Source organism: Salmo trutta, chromosome 21 (assembly GCF_901001165.1).
Source record: "Salmo trutta chromosome 21, fSalTru1.1, whole genome shotgun sequence".
Lineage (NCBI taxonomy): Eukaryota > Metazoa > Chordata > Actinopteri > Salmoniformes > Salmonidae > Salmo > Salmo trutta.
This window is the reverse complement of record NC_042977.1, coordinates 15,881,948-15,903,908: the sequence shown is the minus strand read 5'-3', so window position 1 is coordinate 15,903,908 and position 21,961 is coordinate 15,881,948. Positions and strand designations below refer to the sequence as shown.

At 40.0% G+C, this 21,961-nt stretch overlaps 1 protein-coding gene across 1 annotated transcript in view; it reads right to left on the bottom strand.

Annotated features, from left to right (window-relative positions):
* Window positions 1-5,106: 5,106 nt before the first annotated feature.
* LOC115156801 (phospholipid phosphatase-related protein type 5-like) overlaps window positions 5,107-21,961 on the bottom strand; it is a 74,614-nt gene continuing 57,759 nt past the window's right edge. Inside the window, exons 5-6 of the mRNA XM_029704502.1 lie at window positions 14,513-14,653; window positions 5,107-6,981 (exon numbers count right to left, since the gene is read on the bottom strand). Of these exons, the coding sequence (XP_029560362.1) occupies window positions 6,952-6,981; window positions 14,513-14,653 (171 nt within the window). The 3' untranslated portion in view covers window positions 5,107-6,951. The remainder of the gene's footprint in view (window positions 6,982-14,512; window positions 14,654-21,961) is intronic.

Here is a 21,961-nt window from a genome sequence, read left to right as displayed (position 1 = left end):
GTGTACAGCAATCTTTAAGTCATACCACAGATTCTCAATTGGATTGAGGTCTGGGCTTTGACTAGGCCAATCCAAGACATTTACATGTTTCCCCTTAAACCACTCGAGTGTTGCTTTAGCAGTATGCTTAGGGTCATTGTCCTGCTGGAAGGTGAACCTCTGTCCCAGTCTCAAATCTCTGGAAGACCGAAACAGTTTTCCCTCAAGAATTTCCCTGTATTTAGTGCCATCCATCATTCCTTCAATTCTGTCCAGTTTCCCAGTCTCTGCCGATGAAAAACATCCCCACAGCATGATGCTGCCACCACCACACATCACTGTGGGGTTGGTGTTCTCAGGGTGATGAGAGGTGTTGGGTGTGCGCCAGACAGAGCGTCTTCCTTGATGGCCAAAAAGCTACATTTCAGTGTCATCTGACCAGAGTACCTTCTTCCATATGTTTGGGGAGTCTCCCACATGCCTTTTGGTGATCACCAAACGTGTTTGCTAATTGTTTTCTTTAAGCAATGGCTTTTTTCTGGCCACTCTTCTGTAAAGCCCAGCTCTGTGGAGTGTACGGCTTAAAGTGGTCCTATGGACAGATACTCCAATCTCCGCTGTGGAGCTGTAACGACCGTCGTCGCAATGAGACCAAGGTGCAGCGGAGGATGTGTTCATCATAAAAGGTTTTAATGACCGAATGAACCCTACAAACAAAACACGAAAAGAAACGAGAGCCAAACAGTCCTGTCAGGATTAACACAAACCTAGACAGAAAATAAGCACCCACAAACCCCAAAGGAAAAACAGGCTGCCTATGTATGACTCTCAATCAGCAACAACGATCTACAGCTGTTCCTGATTGAGAGCCACACACGGCCAAACCAAAGAAACAAACCAACATAGAAAAATAAACATAGAACGCCCACCCATGTAACACCCTGGCCTAACCAAAATAGAGAATAAAAAAACCCTCTCTATGACCAGGGCGTTACAGGAGCATTGCAGCTCCTTCAGGGTTATCTTGGGTCTCTTTGTTGCCTCTCTGATTAATGCCCTCCTTGCATGGTCCGTGAGTTTTGGTGGGCGGCCTTCTCTTGGCAGGTTTGTTGTGATGCCATATTCTTTCCATTTTTTAATAATGGATGCTCCGTGGGATGTTCCATGGGATGTTCAAAGTTTCAGATCTTTTTTATAACCCAACCCTGATCTGCACTTCTCCACAACTTTATACTGAGATCATGTGACAGATCATGTGAAACTTAGATTGCACACAGGTGGACTTTATTGAACTAATTATGTGACTTCTGAAGGTAATTGGTTGCACCATATCTTATTTAGGGGCTTCATAGCAAAGGGGGTAAATACATAGACACGCACCACTTTTCCGTTTTAATTTTAAATTTATTTTTTTAAACAAGTTATTTTTTAAATTTCACTTCACTAAATTGGACTAGTTTGTATGTCAATTACATGAAATCCTAATAAAAATACATTTAAATTACAGGTTGTAATGAAACAAAATAGGAAAAACACCAAGGGGGTGAATACTTTCGCAAGCCACTGTATGGCTCTGGTTATATCCACTGTCCAGATGGATGGAACGTTACATACATTTTTTTTCCGCTGGTGCAAAAGTGAGTCATTTAGTGAATCATTCCCATTATATTTTTCTGTTCAGTCAAAAGTTAGGTTTCTCTAAATATTTTTTCCACACTTAGAAACATAATCAGTATCAGTAGAATGTAATCAATATTAATTTAGGTTAACCCCTGGCTTAAGGGGTCTGCATACATAAGCTCAGTTTGCTCTTAACAGAACTCGGCTAGGCGAAGCAACCGTCTGTGCTCTCATACTCCCTAAAGACCTATGCTTGAAAAACAAGAAAAAACAACAATAATACTGTTGTTTGTCCGTCTTGAGCCACTGTAGCAACAACATAAGCAGAAACACTTCCTCAGAATAGTCCAAATTAATCTAAGATAAATCAAGAAATCTATCATTCATTTAGATGTTTTTGCCAAGGTCTTAGTTACGCAATTTTACATCTAGCTAAGATATTTGGTGCATTATTCCTCAAGTGAAAAAAATTTGCATGAAAACTAGTCGTCGACACCAAACACGTCATGTTCCCACTCCTACTAAGATTAGTACTGTTGACCAATAACCAAGGAAGGGGTGTAGACTTCGGCTACTGAACTTCGACTTGTCAGCCGAAAAAACATTGTGTGCAAGAACATCACAAAAAGAAACTGTGGAAGACCAAAACAAATGAAAACGTCAACATTTCATCATAATATATGCGCAAACTGTTTCAATTGGGAAGTATACGGTAAGCTTAAGTCAGCCAGATACGGTGATAGACAGCTATCAGCTGTTCACGCACTGGCTACCTAGCGTTACGTTAGCTTTGAGCTCTTGAGTGTCGTGGACCCTTTGATTATTATGGGTCCCTTCGACAGTTTGGATCCTGTGATATCTGTTCCTGTTGGACGAAAAAGTAAACTTTCTAAACATGCTCATGAAAAGGAGAGAGCCAAGATCCAGCGACGGGAAACACTGCAAACATACGGAGGCAAACAGCGGGCTGTGTCACTCTGACAACAAGAATCAATCCATCCTTGACCGGCAAATTCATTGCAACAGACTTTCCATGTCCTTATTATTCCTTAAATCCTTCCCTAAAGTCTACAGTGCCTTCAGAAAGTATTCAAGTACCCCTTGACTTTACCCACATTTTGGTGGGACTGAAACGGGTTTAATTGTCATTTTTTTGTCAACTATCTACTCAAAATACTCTGTATTATCAAAATGTATGAAAAATAAAACACTAATATATCTTCATTACATAAGTATTCAACCCCCTGAGTCAATACATGTTAGTATCACCTTTGGCAGCGATTACAGCTGTGAGTCTTTCTGGGTAAATCTTTAAGAGCTTTGCACACCTGGATTGTACAATATTTGCGCATTATTATTTAGATATTCTTCAAGCTCTGTCAAGTTGGTTGTTGATCATTGCTAGACAGCCATTTTCAAGTCTTGCCATATATTTTAGAGTCGATTTAAGTCAAAACTGTAACTAGGCAACTCAGGAACATTCATTGTTGTCTTGGTAAGCAACTCCAGTGTATATTTGGCCTTGTGTTTTAGGTTATTGTCCTGCTGAAAGGTGAATGTCTTCCAGTGTATGTTGGAAAGCAGACTGAACCAAGTTTTCCTTTTTCTTTCTGTTTCTTTTTATCCTAAAAAAAACTCCCTAGTCCTTGCCGATGACAAGCATACCCATAACATGATGCCGCCACCACCATGTTTAAAAATATGAAGAGTGGTACTCAGTGTGTCATGCCCTGATCTGTTTCACCTGTCCTTGTGATTGTCTCCACCCCTCCAGGTGTCACTTATTTTCCCCGGTGTATTTATCCCTGTGTTTCCTGTCTCTCTGTGCCAGTTCGTCTTGTCTTGTCAAGTCAACCAGCGTGGTTTTCCCGTGCTCCTGCTTTTTCTTATCTCTCTTTTTCTAGTCCTCCCGGTTTTACCCTTGCCTGCACTGACTCTGAACTTGCCTGCCTGATCATTCTGCCTGCACTGACCTCGGGCCTGCCTGCCACTCTGTACCTCCTGGACTCTGTCCTTGTTATGATCTTTTTGCCGGTCCACAACCATTCTCTTGCCTGCCCCTGGGATACTAATAAATATCAGAGACTTAAACCATCTGCCTCCCGTGTCTGCATTTGGGTTCTTTGCCCTTATACAGTGATGTGGTGTGTTCGATTTGCCCCATTCAGGACATAAAGTACATTTCTTTGGCAATTTTTTTGTAGGTTTACTTTAGTGCCTTATTGCAAACAGGATACTTGTTTTGGAAAATGTTTATTCTGTACATGCTTTCTTCTTTTCACTGTCATTTAGGTTAGTATTGTGGAGTAACTACAATGTTGTTGATCCATCCTCAGTTTTCTATCACAGCCCTTCAATTGTGTAACTGTTAAAGTCACCATTGGCCTCATGGTAAAATACCAGAGTGGTTTCCTTCCTCTCTGGCAACTGAGTTAGGAATGACGCCTGTATCTTTGTAGTGACTGGGTGTATTGATACACCATCCAAAGTATAATTAATAACTTCACCATACTCAAAGGGATATTCAATGCCTCTTTTTTTAAATATTTTTTTACCCATCTACCAATAGGTGCACTTCTTTGCGAGGCATTGGAAATCTGAGTTTGAAATTCATTGCTTGACTAAGCTAATTGTATCTGTGGGGTACAGAGATGAGGTAGTCATTCAAAAATCATGTTAAACACTTATTTCCATGCAACTTATGTGACTTGTTAAGCACATTTTTACTCCTGAACTTATTTAGGCTTGCCATAACAAAAGGGTTCAATACTTATTGACTTATTGAGAAATTTCAGCTTTAAATGTTGTATTAATTCGTATAAATGTCTAAAAACATAATTCCACTTTGACATTTTGTGATATTATGTGTAGGCCAGTTACAAAGAATCTCAATTTAATCCATTTTAAATTCAGGCTGTAACACAACATAATGTGGAAAAAGTCAAGTGGTGTGAATACTTTTTGAAGGCACTGTATAATGAAACTCAAAAAGCTTTCCTTAATTTATCCTAATGATAAAACCTGTAAAACCCGCAGATTTTTTTTCAAAAGTTGCTTAAATGTCCAAAAAGAAAAAACACATTGTATACACTGTTCGCTCTCTGGATACAATAAATTGACTATGTGATATAGGCTATTTTGCACAAAAAAGTTGAAAGAAATTGATTATTTTAATATTTATTCATTCATGTATCGATACTTTCTTACATATAACTGTTTAAAACCCAATCGGGATACCTTTTCTATTGGAGTTTTGTTGTTTGAAGTGGATATATAGCATTTTGCCACAAAGCATGGTTATTTGTCTCTCTAAAATAAAAATACCTTGCAATATATTTCAAACAAAATTATATCTGTCTTTTCACTAGCCCATGTCATGTTAAGATGAAAAAAGCTGAGCTCTATCTCTTTCACAAGATGTGTTGTTAATTCATGTCAATTTTAAAAAAAATCTGAAAATGGATATATAGTATCACGTTTTGGAATGAAACTTCAAAACAGACATGCTTGAGTCAAACCTATTTATTTTGATTTTATTCAAATACATTTACACCACAACTTTCTCACAGTTGAGTTATTTTTTCATTTTCTACAGTGTAAGAGGTCCTGCAGCTGCTGCTGGGTTAATGTTACTCATAGTGATGAGATCAATAAACAAAGATCTGGTATAATGGCACAATATCAAAACAAAAGAGTTATAAAAGTAACGAAATCTGTACAAGTGAAAAAACGAACACTCAAACTACATATAAGATCAAAACAATACACAAATATATTATATATTATAATTAATACATTTACATATTTTTTTAAGTAATGAAATGGTTGACAGTGAACAACATCTCCAGAATCATTCAAATGCCCCATACATTTTCTAGAAAAACTAAGACAAAGTAAATAATGAGATTTTAAACGTATAAAAACCATGTCATCACATTGTACATGTATAGATACCTTTTCTAACTGCACATGAATAGTAGAACCCTCCATTTTCAGATGATGGTCTGAGACTGTTAGGGGTCATACGGTACGACATACCATTCAGACAGTAGACGGTAAACAGTACAGCCACATACAGTACAACAGTGTAAAAATGTCATCATGGAGATTAAACATACAACAGGGGTTTTCATCAAATTGTGGTGGTATAAAAACAACTTTACCCATAATGCATTTGGGAAACTGAAGTCTAGTCGTGCATCAACTATGAATCTCATTGCTGGCCTGTGAGTTTAAAACAATACTCCATATTGTGCTAAACAAGTATCTGACATATCAACATACAGTATAGATCCATGCTTTTGCAACACAATGAAATAGGAGGAATGAAACCGAGAAATGAAAAAACATCTCTTTATTTCCATATTATTTCCGCACTGGCTCTGTTGCCTGACCGTGGTCATGTTATGGTTGTTGATTGTCTGGCAAGCCCTAAGCAACATCCTTCAATCCACAAGAGAAAATTATGTTCAAAGGTTTATCAAGCACACACACACGGACACACTTTTACGGCTCCATGCACATATGTACACACAGTCGCATAGTTGCACACCTAAATGCCCATGTATTTCTAGCTAATCGTAAGAGGGACACAATTCATTAATTGATTTCTCTGAAAACTACCAAAGCCTATATAAAATGGCAATGATCTTTGGCTCTTCATTCTCTCAGGTCTGGTTGGTAAAATCTAGACAGAAGTAAACCCATACGTATTGGCTCTGACAAGATACAGTTTGGATTGCACTTTTGCAAGCAAGCACATATAAAGTAATAAACAGCCATGATAGAAAACACATTATACACGTTTACGCTGTTGGCTAGGATTCATGATCTTTGACATTGAAGGAAATAAAATAAAAATGCTGTACAATACATATATATATACACATATATGAGACGTGTTTGATACAGTAACTTATAGTATATACAAATAAGGAATACTTTTTGGGAAATCAATGAACACCATTCATCAGGTGAAGAACAGAAGGAGGGAACATGTTGATTGGAGAGCAAAAAAAAAAGTAAAGCTAAAGGATGTTTGATTTGGAAATAGGGTCATACTGTATAGATCAAGGTTGGGGTCAATTTGAATTGAAGTCAATTCTTGAAGTAATTTGAATTTAAAATAAAATGATGGAAATAAAATATAAAATGATTGAGAAGTCTTATAAAATAGATGCCTTTTTTCAATTATTGAATTGCAATTTCAGTTTACTTCCAGAATTCACTAAATGCAACTGACCACAACCCTGTTATACATAGATATCATCTTCAGGATCTGTGTTGCCCTCTGGTGACCATGACAGTGAGCAGCAACCACATCCAACTGTGTGTCATGTGACACATTCATTGTCATGTGACCTCGGCGAAAGTATTAGAGTTCTAAAGGAAAAAAGAAGCAAAAGAAGAAACAGAACAAAAATTTGTCTTCAGTGATTCACTATATTTAATATTCAAGACATTCTCTGCATTCAATACATCCCAAGATTAGTAACGCCATAAAGGAACTATTAAGTACTGAAGCATTTTCATGAAGTAAACTGATTACGTCAGATTAGACATTACTTGGTAACATGATATTTGCGATCTTGATATAAAAAAAACACAAAATAGCACAGTCAAGGTACAGTATCAGTCCTGTGACATCTTGGTCCCCAACATCTCTTGCTTTCCGTATTTCAATTATATAACGACCCTTACATAACCTCAAGCTAATGAGTCAGTTGCTTTGATTGCGCTGAGGGGCTTGTTAGGCTGTCTGTCCACACATGCATGCACTCACACAACATGTAAATGCACACACACACAGACACAAACACACACACAAAGTGGGCCAGGTAGCATGAGGCTAGCACACTGTACAGCTCCTGGGTTGCCTCTACAGTGGTTGCTCAACTAAAAGTTTTCAGATTATGCTGTGGGGCATAGAGGTAATTTGTGGTTTAGTACAGTACCCTGCGTCACTACTTCATTACTCCAGACCAGCGCAATGGGGAGTTAGAGCACTGATTATGCTTTTGGGTCCCAAGGCGCTAATGTGTCTCTAACTGACAATGAATGGGCGACATAAACCAAATAGAAACTGATAATTATGCACGACTTCAAAATGTAATTTCAATGAACTGAATGATGAGGATGAAGAAGGTGATTGAATTTAGAAAAATAGTGTAAGAATTGCTATTCATCTGTCCTGCACGTGCACACCCTACTCGTCAGTATTACTTACTAAAACTGTTGTTACACTAAGGTTTTTATTCTAAGAGAAATTAAAATGTTCAATTATATTCCATGATATTCTTAAGATATACAGTTGAAGTCGGAGGTTTACATACACCTTAGCCAAATACATTTAAACTCAGTTTTTCACAATTCCTGACATTTAATCCTAGTAAAAATTCCCTATCTTAGGTCAGTTAGAATCACCACTTTATTTTAAGAACGTGAAATGTCAGAATAATAGTAGAGAGAATGATTTATTTCAGCTTTTATTTCTTTCATCACATTCCCAGTGGGTCAGAAGTTCATATACACTCAATTAGTATTTGGTAGCATTGCCTTTGAATTGTTTAACTTGGGTCAAACGTTTATGGTAGCATTCCACAAGCTTCCCACAATAAGTTGGGTGAATTTTGGCCCATTCCTCCTGACAGAGCTGGTGTAACTGAGTCAGGTTTTTTGGCCTCCTTGCTCGCACACACTTTTTCAGTTCTGCCCACAAATTCTCTATAGGATTGAGGTCAGGGCTTTGTGATGGCCACTCCAATACCTTGACTTTGTTGTCCTTAAGCCATTTTGCCACAACTTTGGAAGTATGCTTGGGGTCATTGTTAATTTGGAAGACCCATTTGCGACCAAACTTTAACTTCCTGACTGATGTCTTGAGATGTTGCTTCAATATATCCACATAATTTTCCATCCTCATGATGCCATCTACTTTGTGAAGTGCACCAGTCCCTCCTGCAGCAAAGCACCACCACAACATAATGCTTCCACCCCCTTGCTTCACGGTTGGGATGGTGTTCTTCGGCTTACAAGCCTCTCCCTTTTTCCTCCAAACAAAACAATGGTCATTATGGCCAAACAGTTCTATTTTTGTTTCATCAGACCACAGGACATTTCTCCAAAAAGTACGATCTTTGTCCCCATGTGCAGTTGCAGACCGTAGTCTGGCTTTTTTTATGGCTGATTTGGAGCAGTGTCTTCTTCCTTGCTGAGCGGCCTTTCAGGTTATGTCGATATAGGACTCGTTTTACTGTGGATATAGATACTTTTGTACCTGTTTCCTCCAGCATCTTTACAAGGTCCTTTGTTGTTGTTCTGGGATTGATTTGCACTTTTCGCACCAAAGTACATTCATCTCTAGGAGACAGAACACATCTCTTTCCTGAGCGGTATGACGGCTGCATGGTCCCATGGTGTTTATAGTTGTGTACTATTGTTTGTACAGACGAACATGGTACCTTCAGGCGTTTGGAAATTGCTCCCAATGATGAACCAGACTTGTGGAGGTCTACAATTATTTTTCTGAGGTCTTGGCTGATTTCTTTTGATTTTCCAATGATGTCAAGCAAAGAGACACTGAGTTTGAAGGTAGGTCTTGAAATACATCCACAGGTACACCTCCAATTGACTCAAATTATGTCAATTAGCCCATCAGAAGCTTCTAAAGCCATCACATCATTTTCTGGAATTTTCCAAGCTGTTTAAAGGTAGTCAACTTAGTGTATGTACATTTCTGACCCACTGGAATTGTGATACGGTGAATTATAAGTGAAATAATCTGTCTGTAAACAACTGTTGGAAAAATTACTTGTGTCATGCACAAAGTAGATGTCCTAACCGACTTGCCAAAACTATAGTTTGCTAACAAGACATTTGTGGAGTGGTTGAAAAACGAGATTTAATGACTCCAACATAAGTGTATGTAAACTTCCGACTTCAACTGTAATTGTCAGGAGAGAAGAACAGAACTGCTGGCCTGACACTGAAAACAAACAAGCTACTGGAAATACACAGGGTTTGTAGATGGATGGGGTTAAGTGTTCCACAACATGAATTATTAATTTTTATAAGAACTTAACTTAGCTTTAGTTATTGTTTTCAGATGAATTCATGTATCCTATATGCACCAATAGTATCAGTTGTGGAAATGCCTTTTAAAATAATAATTGTATATTAATTTTCATTCTTTCTTACTTAGCAAGGCATGATATCCTTCACTAATATCTACTGGCTTAATTATGGGATAGTGTATGCGTGTTTAATTTACCTCCCTTAAAATCTATGAATACTGAAGCAGGCAGCCAGGCAGTCAAAGCGAGCAGTGAGCCTGGATCCAAAGGGTTTTCTAAAGCATCCTAATGTGTCAGATTTATTTGGGTCACCTCCTGTACTGAGTTTGAAGATGGCCTATGGCCATGTTGATGTTGTGTGTACCAATGCATTTAGTGTGGAAATGCATTTAGCTACAGTCTCCCTGCTGCTACACTAAACTGTGCAATGAGTGAATCCATACTGCAGTTTAGGTTTCCACTGGGTGTTTTTGGATTTCTAAAGTACATATAGTCCCTCAAACCTCAACTACTACAAATTTGACCATTCTTGCCATTAATCCTTTGCTCATCTCGCTCTCACGCATGCATTCATGCATGAACGCAAACACAAACACACCTCTCCACATCTCCTCGTTCTTATTCACCTCACACACCTCAGTCTAATGAGATGTGGTCATCCTCCTTCGCGTTGACGAATGGCCCAATGTAACTTCCCCTGGACTCATTGTGATTTCAAATAGGGGGAGCACTGGGTCTCCATAAGGCACTTCATCAAGATTACCAAGGGGGCCGGAGACATACTGTATGTCCCTGTAATGCATGACCTTGCATTCCCCTCGGTATAGGGTCTGCAAAGGCTACATCATTAATCTTCAGGAGCAATGCCACTGTATTATGCTTATAGAGGCAACCCAGGAGCTGTACAGTGTGCTAGCATCATGCTACTTGGCCCACTTTGTGTGTGTGTTTACATTTTGTGTGTGTGCATCCGTGTGTGTGTGTGTGTGTGTGTGTGTGTGTGTGTGTGTGTGTGTGTGTGTGTGTGTGTTTGTGTGTGTGTGTGTGTGTGTGTGTGTGTGTGTATGTGTGTGTCTGTGTGGACAGACAGCCTAACAAGCCCCTCAGCACATTCAAAGTGCAGTGGTTCTTCCTGTAAGGTCTGCTTCATACTGCAGCACACCTTGCGGGCTGCCACAGAGATCTATGGCATGTTATTTAATCGTCAGCCATTGTTACCATTAATACTAGTTAGTGCTAGCTTGACCACCAGAGGATATCTTTGAGAAGCATTCGATAGCCTTCAATATTGGCTGTACTAGAGAATTTAAAACCTTTTTTGTAAGAACATAGTATATGGGATTGATTTTAAGAAATGTAGCTTAATTTAATTAATAATATTACATTTACGTCATTTAGCAGACGCTCTTATCCAGAGCGACTTCAAATTGGTGCATTCACCTTATGATATCCAGTGGAGCAACCACTTTACAACAGTACATCTATATCTAATATATCTAATATAATGTTTCTATTCCAAGAAAAAACTAAAAACGAAACCCTCATGGTTTCCGTTAGGAAAATATGGCGCTGTACTACGTGACGGTCGGGAGTAGGCTACAGTACTAAGAGCATAACATTTCCACACCCTAACTATAGTCTAACCAATACCCAAATGGAAATTCAGTGAAAATACAAATCTCATTGATTTATCAAGACCAGTCCCCAACGGTGCTGAAATAGTTGACCACAGCGGGTAGGCTATGGCTTCAAATCCTATTGCTTCTAACTTCAATATACTTCTGAAATAAATAAGACCTACACCACTTTTAACAGCACATTACTCAACACTAGTGAGACTCATGTCGCCGACGGTAGGCCTTCAGTATATTGAAAAATACTTTTTTCAATGACGTGACTCTCCACCAATTATTAGATTTAGAGGATTGGAGGATTCTAAATTAATATCTAAGGGGCATTTTTCTTTAGAGCATATCTGATCTGTGAGAATATCTAAGGGGCTTTTATATCATTCTAAATTAATTAATAATGATAATAATAATTTCTTTGTTTAAAAAATAACAATATTTTGGAGAGTTCAAATAACATAAAGTGAGTGAGAAAAAGGCCATTCTTGAACATGGGGTGAGATATTCTCACTAATTTGTAAATAAAGCCAGTTTGTTATTTAGAATGATTTCTTTCTGTTTTTAGAGGGAGATGAAACCAAAAGCCCACCGTCGCGGCCGGAACGGGTATCTGTAGCAACGCAGTTTGCTACAGCATCTGTAGCAACGCAGTTTGCACTGCGATGCAGTGTCTTAGACCGCTTCGCCACTTGGGAGGCCCCATTCACAAAGTTTGTAATGCTAATCAATTGCCTTGCAAAAAGTATCAAAATACTGGAAAGAGTCTATTGTCCTACTAATAGCCCATAATGGACGATTATAATACATGGTGTCAAGATCAGGAAAACCAAAATATTTCTTTATTGAAGTCTATCAGAAAGAATGTTTGTACTTATTTATTTTGATCCAAAGCTATGAATGAGGCTACATGACTGCGTCATCAACTTGATTATTTAGCTTATATTCAGTCAACACATACAGTTGAAGTCGGAAGTTTACATACACTTATGTTGGAGTCATTAAAACAAGTTTTTCAACCACTCCACAAATTTCTTGTAAACAAACTATAGTTTTGGCAAGTCAGTTAGGACATCTACTTTGTGCACGACACAAGTAATTTTTCCAACAATTGTTCACAGACAGATTATTTCACTGATAATTCACCGTATCACAATTCCAGTGGGTAAGAAGTTTACATACACTAAGTTGACTGTGCCTTTAAACAGCTTGGAAAATTCCAGAAAATGATGTCATGGCTTTAGAAGCTTCTTCACCTCCAATTGACATCATTTGAGTCAATTGGAGGTGTACCTGTGGATGTATTTCAAGGCCTACCTTCAAACTCAGTGCCTCTTTGCTTGACATCAAGGAAAAACCAAAGAAATCAGCCAAGACCTCAGAAAAATAATTGTAGACCTCCACAAGTCTGGTTCATCATTGGGAGCAATTTCCAAACGCCTGAAGGTACCACGTTCATCTGACAAAACAATAGTACGCAAGTATAAACACCATGGGACCACGCAGCCGTCATACCGCTCAGGAAAGAGACGTGTTCTGTCTCCTAGAGATGAACGTACTTTGGTGCGAAAAGTGCAAATCAATCCCAGAACAACAGCAAAGGACCTTGTGAAGATCCTGGAGGAAACTATATCCACAGTAAAATGAGTCCTATATCAACATAACCTGAAAGGCTACCCAGCAAGGAAGAAGCCACTGCTCCAAAACCGCCATAAAAAAAAGCCAGATTACGGTTTGCAACTGCATATGGGGACAAAGATTGTACTTTTTGGAGAAATGTCCTCTGGTCTGATGAAACAAAAATAGAACTGTTTGGCCATAATGACCATCGTTGTGTTTGGAGGAAAAAGGGGGAGGCTTGCAAGCCAAAGAACACCATCCCAACCGTGAATCACTGGGGGGGCAGCATCATGTTGTGGTGGTGCTTTGCTGCAGGAGGGACTGGTGCCCTTCACAAAATAGATGGCATCATGAGGAAGAAAAATTATGTGGATATATTTAAGCAACATCTCAAGACATCAGTCAAGAAGTTAAAGCTTGGTCGCAAGTGGGTCTTCCAAATTGACAATGACCCCAAGCATATTTCCAAAGTTGTGGCAAAATGGCTTAAGGACAACAAAGTCAAGGTATTGGAGTGGCCATCACAAAGCCCTGACCTCAATCCTATAGAGAAAATCTGTGGGCAGAACTGAAAAGGCGTGTGCGAGCAAGGAGGCCTACAAACCTGACTCCGTTACACCAGCTCTGTCAGAAGGAATGGGCCAAAATTCACCCAACTTATTGTGGGAAGCTTGTGGAAGGCTACCCGAAACGTTTGACCCAAGTTAAACAATTCAAAGGCAATGCTACCAAATACTAATTGAGTGTATGTAAACTTCTGACCCACTGGGAATGTGATGAAAGAAATAAAAGCTGAAATAAATCATTCTCTCTACTATCATTCTGACATTTCACGTTCTTAAAATAAAGTGGTGATCCTAACTGACCTAAGACAGGGAATTTATACTAGGATTAAATGTCAGGAATTGTGAAAAACTGAGTTTAAATGTATTTGGCTAAGGTGTATGTAAACTTCCGACTTCAACTGTATGTGGTAACTGTTGCTCCCAATGTTCTGAACAGTGTTTCAATCAACACACAGCAAATGGGCTACTTATCCCAATTTGACACACAATGTTTATACCCGCACAGCTTTGCTATCAAGACACTTTGTATAGACAGGTAACGAGGCATGCAGGTTTTCATTCTTACATGATCAGTTTACACAGTGTGCGATTTAGTCCAATGTAACAATGTGTGTGACTTCTTGCTACTCACCTGTATACAGATGATTAGCAGACAGACTATTTTCAGGGACTGGGATTGTGTACCTCTTGCCAGAAGCATTGTAAGAGCTTATAGAAATTTTAACTGGACTATAAAACTAAGAAGATGAGACTCTCAACCCAAAGTGATACATACTTTGTATTCCAAACCCCAATGTATATTTTTGTCAATGTTCATATTCTTTGGTCAATTTTCAACCTTCACACTACACAACTGGAAGACATTTGTATCTTTCTATACAGATAATGGAGGATATACTGTATCTGATGTGTCTTTCTGTATGGTGGACACAGCAGAATGGACTGAGGCTGACAAACAAGGTACTCTACTCCAAGCAAAAGCACATTATATTGTATTTAGCCTACTGCAGTGAAGTGTGGCTGACAATACCTGTGAGGCTATGTACTTCTCCATGGTGTTGTCCATGATGCGGGGCTGGCCCATCATAGGAACACTGCTGACCACGCTCTCCTCCGGCGGGATCTCATTCAGCAGGGTCTTCCCTTTGAAGTTCTGCACCACCCCCAGAACCTGCACTCACAGCCACAATCACGGGGCGGAAAATAGATAAGGGGATAGATGTGCACGGAAGAGAGACGGAAAGAAAGAAGAAATAGAGATGTGAGAGAGGAGAAGGAGTGGGAGACTTAGTAAGTTAGTTAGGCTGAGCTGGAAATAGAGGCTCTGTGGTGTTTTTGCAGAGCTGAGTGCCTCGCAGAGTGCCTTTCACTTCTCATAACATGGGTTATGTAAGTATTTTTTTCTATTATAAAGGAATTGCATGGCTTGTTGCCCAAAAACATGAATTCAATCAGGGGCTGTGTGTTTGTGTGTCTTCAAGGAGTTTCATCCATTACCAGAGCCCAAATTAGCCTTTTTTGTGAGATGTCTATCTAAGGCAATGTTCAGATGGAAGAGAAATGCAACTCAGAGAACAATGATCATCTAGAGCAGTGGTCACCAACCAGTCGATCGTGTTCAATTTCTATGTCATTTGTAGTCGTTTACCAAACATTTCTGTAAAAAAAAAAAAAAAGATAAAGCCTTGCGTTCCTATAATTCTTCCTTTGTTTAGCGCTGTTGGCGGTAGGTGCACATGATTCAGCAGCACTAGCGCCATGAAGGCAGTGTGTTCCCATTTTGAACCATTTCATGTTTCTGAAGGTAGAACTCTGCATACCTGGCAGGCCCAGAGAGCCAGTGCACCTATAGGCCTACCGCTGACCAATCAGGTAGTTCAGGTCACTGTGTCTGCAGTTTCCTCAAGCCGTAGACATAAAACAAAGCCTCGAGCACACTGCAAAGTTGATACTGTGAGATTTCAAAACGTTTAAAACCCTGACTAGAGAGAGACAATGAATACAGCAAAGAGCTACTGTTTTAAAAGTAAATTCATGTTTAAGTTGTTATTCAGCACTATCAACACTTTGTTCAACACTTTTACAAGTCTTAAATGCGTGTTCTCCCTACTTCCACTCACGCTACAACCAGTACTGCTGCTGCAATGAATAAGTATAGAAAAGATTTTCGATAAGCTTGCAAGATTCTTATTAGCGGCTTGTCTTTTATAATATTGAGGAATATTTCATTTTCCCTAGTCATAGGAGTAACAACATGAATTGGTGCATAAGGCAGAAATAATGCAGTGCGACTTGAAGACTGAGGGAGAGCGGAGGGACTCACCGCTGCTCTCTTTCTCCCTCCCTCCCCTCAAACTTACCATCAGATGCAGGCCATCAGTCCAGTAAAATTGTTAATTTTTTTTTATGTTCACTCAGCTGTGCCTCACAAGTAATACAACAAGTGATCTATAACCAGTCTGATCATACAACAATTTTTTATTTTATATACTGAAAAAAATATAAACGCAACACGCAACAATTTCAACGATTTTATTGAGTTACATGTGACCCGCTGGCTCAAATTGGTCTGATGTAGCAACATTTGAAATTGCGTTTTTTACATAGGATAAAAGTAGAGACTCAGAGCCACACAATGGTATAACATACACTACAGTTGAGGTACAATGGGGAAGTAATTTTGCTTTGAAAGTTGATCAACTTGTAAACTCACTTTTGAGAAAATGGCCTTTGAATGTTTTGTTACTACTACTGGAGAGCCCTTCTCTTCTATACCCATTCAGCGTCGTTCACACCCTCTTCAGCTTTAGCCCCACCCATCTCTTTAACTTCTCAGCGCTACATGGGACGCTACTGTCCAACCTGCGGCACACACTATTCAACAGCCAGTGAAATAGTATGGCGCAAAATACAAAACAGCAAAAATCTTATAATTTCATTTTCTCAAACAATCAACTATTTTACACCATTTTAAAGATAAACTTCTCGTTAATCTAACCACATTGTCCAATTTCAAAAAGTCTTTACGGCGAAAGCATACAATTTAGATTATTTTAGGACATAAACTTCACAAGAAAAACCACACAGCCATTTTCCAAGCAAGGACATTGTCGTGTCTTTGGCTATGCCGGATTAAGTGATATGACATGCTATCCTATAAAATTCTTCCTCTGTAATTAATATCACCTGATTCGCTAATCATGTAAATGTAATTAACTAGAATGTCGGGACACCACAGAAGAGTGTTTATAGAGCCATTATCTTCCGAATAAACTCTTAAAAACGTAGTATTATTTTACATTGATAGCAGTCAATATTAATCGTCACCTTATTTTCAGTCTCATAATGAAAGTTGTAAATTCTTGGTTATCTTCACGAACTCTGGCTAACAAGTTGAATCAGCAATACAAAATTGGGTTTAATTATTTATTTACCAAATACCTAAACTAATCACACAGAATTACATATACACAGAATACAAATTATGTCATACAGAAAACTCCCTGGTGGACGGAGCCGACATGGCGGCTTGTTACACAAAGAAAGGGGGTTGGACTTGAATGAAAGAGCGGGAAGACTGAGGAACAAAAGAAACAGCAGCTATGCTATCGTAAATACATTATCTTATGCATTCTAAATTGCTGCCCATTTGGAAAAGGAAAATGCAATAAATATTTACTCTGAGCTGCGCTTCGGTAGGTTGGTCGTAGATGCTGGCCGGGTTGGCCAACAGAGATCTTCCTGTTCTCGGAAGAATGTCTCTTTTGGTAAATTGGATACGTTGTGGTATCTTCGTCGTGTGTTAGACTGGATCCGTCGTCCGTCCTTTCCTAGCCCACGTCTACAGTGGATGCTGCAAACTCAACGGCTAGGAAGTATCACTTCCGTAGTGAATAAGCGTTCAAAGTTCATACCATTCACAACCAAAGTTCACGCTGAGGTTGGCTTAGTTCTGTACTTGACATGTGTGTCCTTTTAACGCAGAGGCTGCAGACCTCACGTAGTGGAACCCTGGTTACATTGTGTCATTGTCTTAAATAGTGGCGAGGGGAAAAGGGTGTGTTTCATCGTTTATAACCCCTGTCTTTTCACAGGGGCGGGCCACTGATTAAGCAGGGCACTTTCCTTATGAAAACCCAATTCTCTCATTTGGAAGCTAAAATGACATTTAATCTCCTAACAAACAATCTCAATATTAAACATTTAAATTGCACAACAATTCCATGTGAATTTGATAACTACAATGTGTGGACTTTCCCAGGTACAGTTTATGTCGTCCTGTCATCAGTCATAATGTCTCTGATGACAACTGAACTGACATCCATACTCATTAATTTCCAACGCATATTTCCAACTGGTTGTATTACCGAAATATGGTTCCTTTCCCCCAACTTGTTTGATGTTCCCAGACTCTCTATATTTAACAAAGGCTGTTCAACAGTCCTTCAGTAGGGTCAGAGAGAGAGGGGAAGGGAGAAAGGTATTTATGGGGGGGTCATAAACCTTACCCACAGGCCAACGTCATGACAACATGCATCACAAAAACCAAAGATACAGCTAAAATATTCACTAACCTTTGATGATCTTCATCAGATGACACTCATAGGACTTCATGTTAAGCAATACATGTGTGTTTTGCTCGATAAAGCTCATATTTATATCCAAAAACCCCATTTTACATTGGCGCGTGATGTTCAGAAAATGTATTCCCACCAAAACCCTCCGGTGAATATCAATTTACAAATATACTCATAAACGTTGATACAATTTACAACAGTTATTGAAATAATTATAGATATAATTGTCCTTAATGCAACCGCTGTGTCAGATTTTAAAATAGCTTTACGGAGAAAGCACATTTTTCAATATTCTGAGTACATAGCTCGCAATCAAAGCAAGCTATACAGATACCCGCAAAGTTCTGGGGTCAACTAAACTCAGAATTAGTATTATAAATATTCTCTTACCTTTGCTGATCTTCGTCAGAATGCACTCACAGGACTCCTACTTCCACAAGAAATGTTATTTTTGTTCGAAATACTCCATATTTATGTCCAAATACCTCCGTTTTGTTCGTGCGTTCAGATCACTATTCAAAGGCATAACGCGCGAGCGTAAATCCAGACACGAAAAGTCAAATAGTTCCATTACCGTTCGTAGAAACATGTCAAACGCTGTTTACAATCAATCCTTAAGGTCTTTTTAAGATAAAATGTTGATAATATTCCAACCGGACAATAGCGTATTCATTCAAGAAGAAAAAGCAGGAACGGCGCACTAGCAGGCTCGCGCATGACCAAGTCTTTGTCCATAGGCAGTCCACTCATTGACTGAGCTCCTATTTTCTGCCCAGTAACAGGAGAAGGATCAAACATGTTTCTAAAGGCTGTTGACAGCCAATGGAAGCCTTAGGAAGTGCAACATGACCCCACAGACACTGTAGTTTCGATAGGGATTCAAAAGAAGAACTACAATTCTCAGATTTCCCACTTCCTGGTTTGATTTTTCTCAGGTTTTTGCCTGCCATATGAATTCTGTTATACTCACAGACATCCTTCAAACAGTTTTAGAAACTTCAGAGTGTTTTCTATCCAAATCTACTAATAATATGCAAATATTTGACTCTGGGCCCGAGTATTAGGCAGTTTACTCTGGGCACGCTTTTCATCCGAAAATGTTAAAAAGTTAAGGGTTGATCCGAGTGTTCTGTACTAACAACAGCAGTCAAGCACCCCTGTAAAGGCCTTTATTATACACAGATTCAAAATAGTTAATGATAACAAATGTTTATTTTGTGGTTGTGACCCAGAGACTCTTGACCATTTATTTTGGGCCTGTTCTTATGTCAGAAGATTTTGGAGTGAGTTAGAATATTTTATTTTTAAATAAACTATTATTAATATTAATGCAAATAGTCCGGGTAGCCATTTGATTACCTGTTCAGGAGTCTTATGGCTTGGGGGTGAAAGCTGTTGAGAAGCCTTTTGGTCCTAGACTTGGCGCTCCGGTACAGCTTGCCATGCGGTAGCAAAGAGAACAGTCTATGACTGGGGTGGTTGGGGTCTTTGACAATTTGTAGGGCCTTCCTCTGACTCTGCCTGGTGTAGAGGTCCTGGATGGCAGGCAGCTTAGCCCCAGTGATGTACTGGGCCATACGCACTACCCTCTGTAGTGCCTTGCGGTCGGAGGTCGAATAGTTGCTGTACCAGGCAGTGATGCAACCAGTCAGGATGTTCTCGATGTTGCAGCTGTAGAACCTTTTGAGGATCTGAGGACCCATGCCAAATCTTTTCAGTCTCCTGAGGGGGAATAGGTTTTATCGTGCCCTCTTCACGACTGTCTTGGTGTGTTTGAACCATTCTAGTTTGTTGGTGATGTGGACACCAAGGAACTTGAAGCTTTCAACCTGCTCCACTACAGCCCCGTCGATGAGAATGGGGGAGTGCTCGGTCCTCCTTTTCCTGTAGTCCACAATCATCTCCTTTGTCTTGATTACGTTGAGGGATAGGTTGTTATTCTGGCACCACCCAGCCAGGTCTTTGAGCTCCTCCCTATAGGCTTTCTCATTGTTGTCGGTGATCAGGTCTACCACTGTTGTGTAGTCTGCAAACTTAATGATGGTGTCGGAACAATGCCTGGCCATGCAGTCGTGGGTGAACAAGGAGTACAGGAGTGGACTGAGCACACAACCCTGAGGGGCTCCAGTGTTGAGGATCAGTGTGGCAAATGTGTTGCTACCTACCCTCACCACCTGGGGGCGGCCCGTCAAGAAGTCAAGAATCCAGTTGCAGAGGGAGGTGTTTAGTCCCAGGATCCTTAGCTTAGTGATGAGCTTTGAGGGCACTATGGTGTTGAACGCTGAGCTGTAGTCAATGAGTAGCATTCTCACGTAGGTGTTCCTTTTTGTCCAGGTGGGAAAGGGTAGTGTGGAGTGCAATAGAGATTGCATCATCTGTGGATCTGTTTGAGCGGTATGCAAATTGGAGTGGGTCTAGGGTTTCTGGGATAATGGTGTTAATGTGAGCCATTACCAGCCTTTCAAAGCACTTCATGGCTAAGGACATGAGTGCTACAGGTCTGTCGTCATTTAGGCAGGTTACCTTAGTGCTCTTGGGCACAGGGACTATGGTGGTCTGCTGAAGCATGTTGGTATTACAGACTCAATCAGGGACATGTTGAAAATGTCAGTGAAGACTACTGCCAGTTGGTCAGCACATGCCCGGAACACAAGTCCTGGTAATCCGTCTAGCCCAGCTGCCTTGTGAATGTTGACCTGTTTAAAGGTCTTACTCACGTCGGCTACGGAGAGCGTGATCACAGAACAGCTGATGCTCTCATGGATGCCTCAGTGTTGCTTGCCTCGAAGCAAGCATAAAAGTGATTTAGCTCATCTGGTAGGCTCGTGTCACTGGGCAGCTTGCAGCTGTGCTTCCCTTTGTAGTCTGTAATAGTTTGCAGGCCCTGCCACATCCTACGAGCGTCGGAGCCGGTTTAGTACGATTCAATCTTGGTTCTGTATTGGCGCATTGCCCGTTTCATGGTTCGTCGGAGGGCATAGCAGGATTTCTTATAAGCTTCCGGGTTAGAGTCCCACACCTTGAAAGCGGCAGCTCTACCCTTTAGCTCAGTGCGTATGTTGCCTGTAATCCATGGTTTCTGGTTGGGGTATGTACGTACAGTCACTGTCGGGACGACATCCTCGATGCACTTATTGATAAAGCCAGTGACTGATGTGGTGTACTCCACATTGCCAACGGAAGAATCCTGGAACATATTCCAGTCTGTGCTAGCAAAACAGTCCTGTAGTTTAGCATCTGCTTCATCTGACCACTTTTTTATAGACAGTCACTGGTGCTTTCTGCTTTTGCTTGTAAGCAGGAATCAAGAAGATAGAATTATGGTCAGATTTGCCAAATGGAGGGCAAGGTAGAGCTTTGTACGCGTCTCTGTGTGTGGAGTAAAAGTGATCTAGAATTTTTTTCCCTCTGGTTGCACTTTTAACATGCTGATAGAAATTAGGTAAAACTGATTTAAGTTTCCCTGCATTAAAGTCCCCGGCCACTTGGAGCGCCGCCTTTGGATGAGCGGTTTCCTGTTTGCTTATTTCCTTATACAGCTGACTCAGTGCGGTCTTAGCGCCAGCGTCCGTCTGTGGTGGTAAATAAACAGCCACAAAAATGTTTTTTGAAATAGTGTGGTCTACAGCTTATCATGAGAGACTCTACTTCAGGCGAGCAAAATCTAGAGACTTCCTTAGATTTCGTGCACCAGCTGTTGTTTACAAATATACACAGACCGCCCCCCCCTCATCATACCGGAGTGTGCTGTTCTGTCTAGTCAGTGCAGCATATATCCCGCTAGCTGAATGTTTTCCATGTCGTCATTCAGCCACGATTCGGTGAAACATAAGATATTACAGTTTTTGATGTCCCATTGGTAGGATATTTGTGATCGTACCTCGTCTAATTTATTGTCCAAT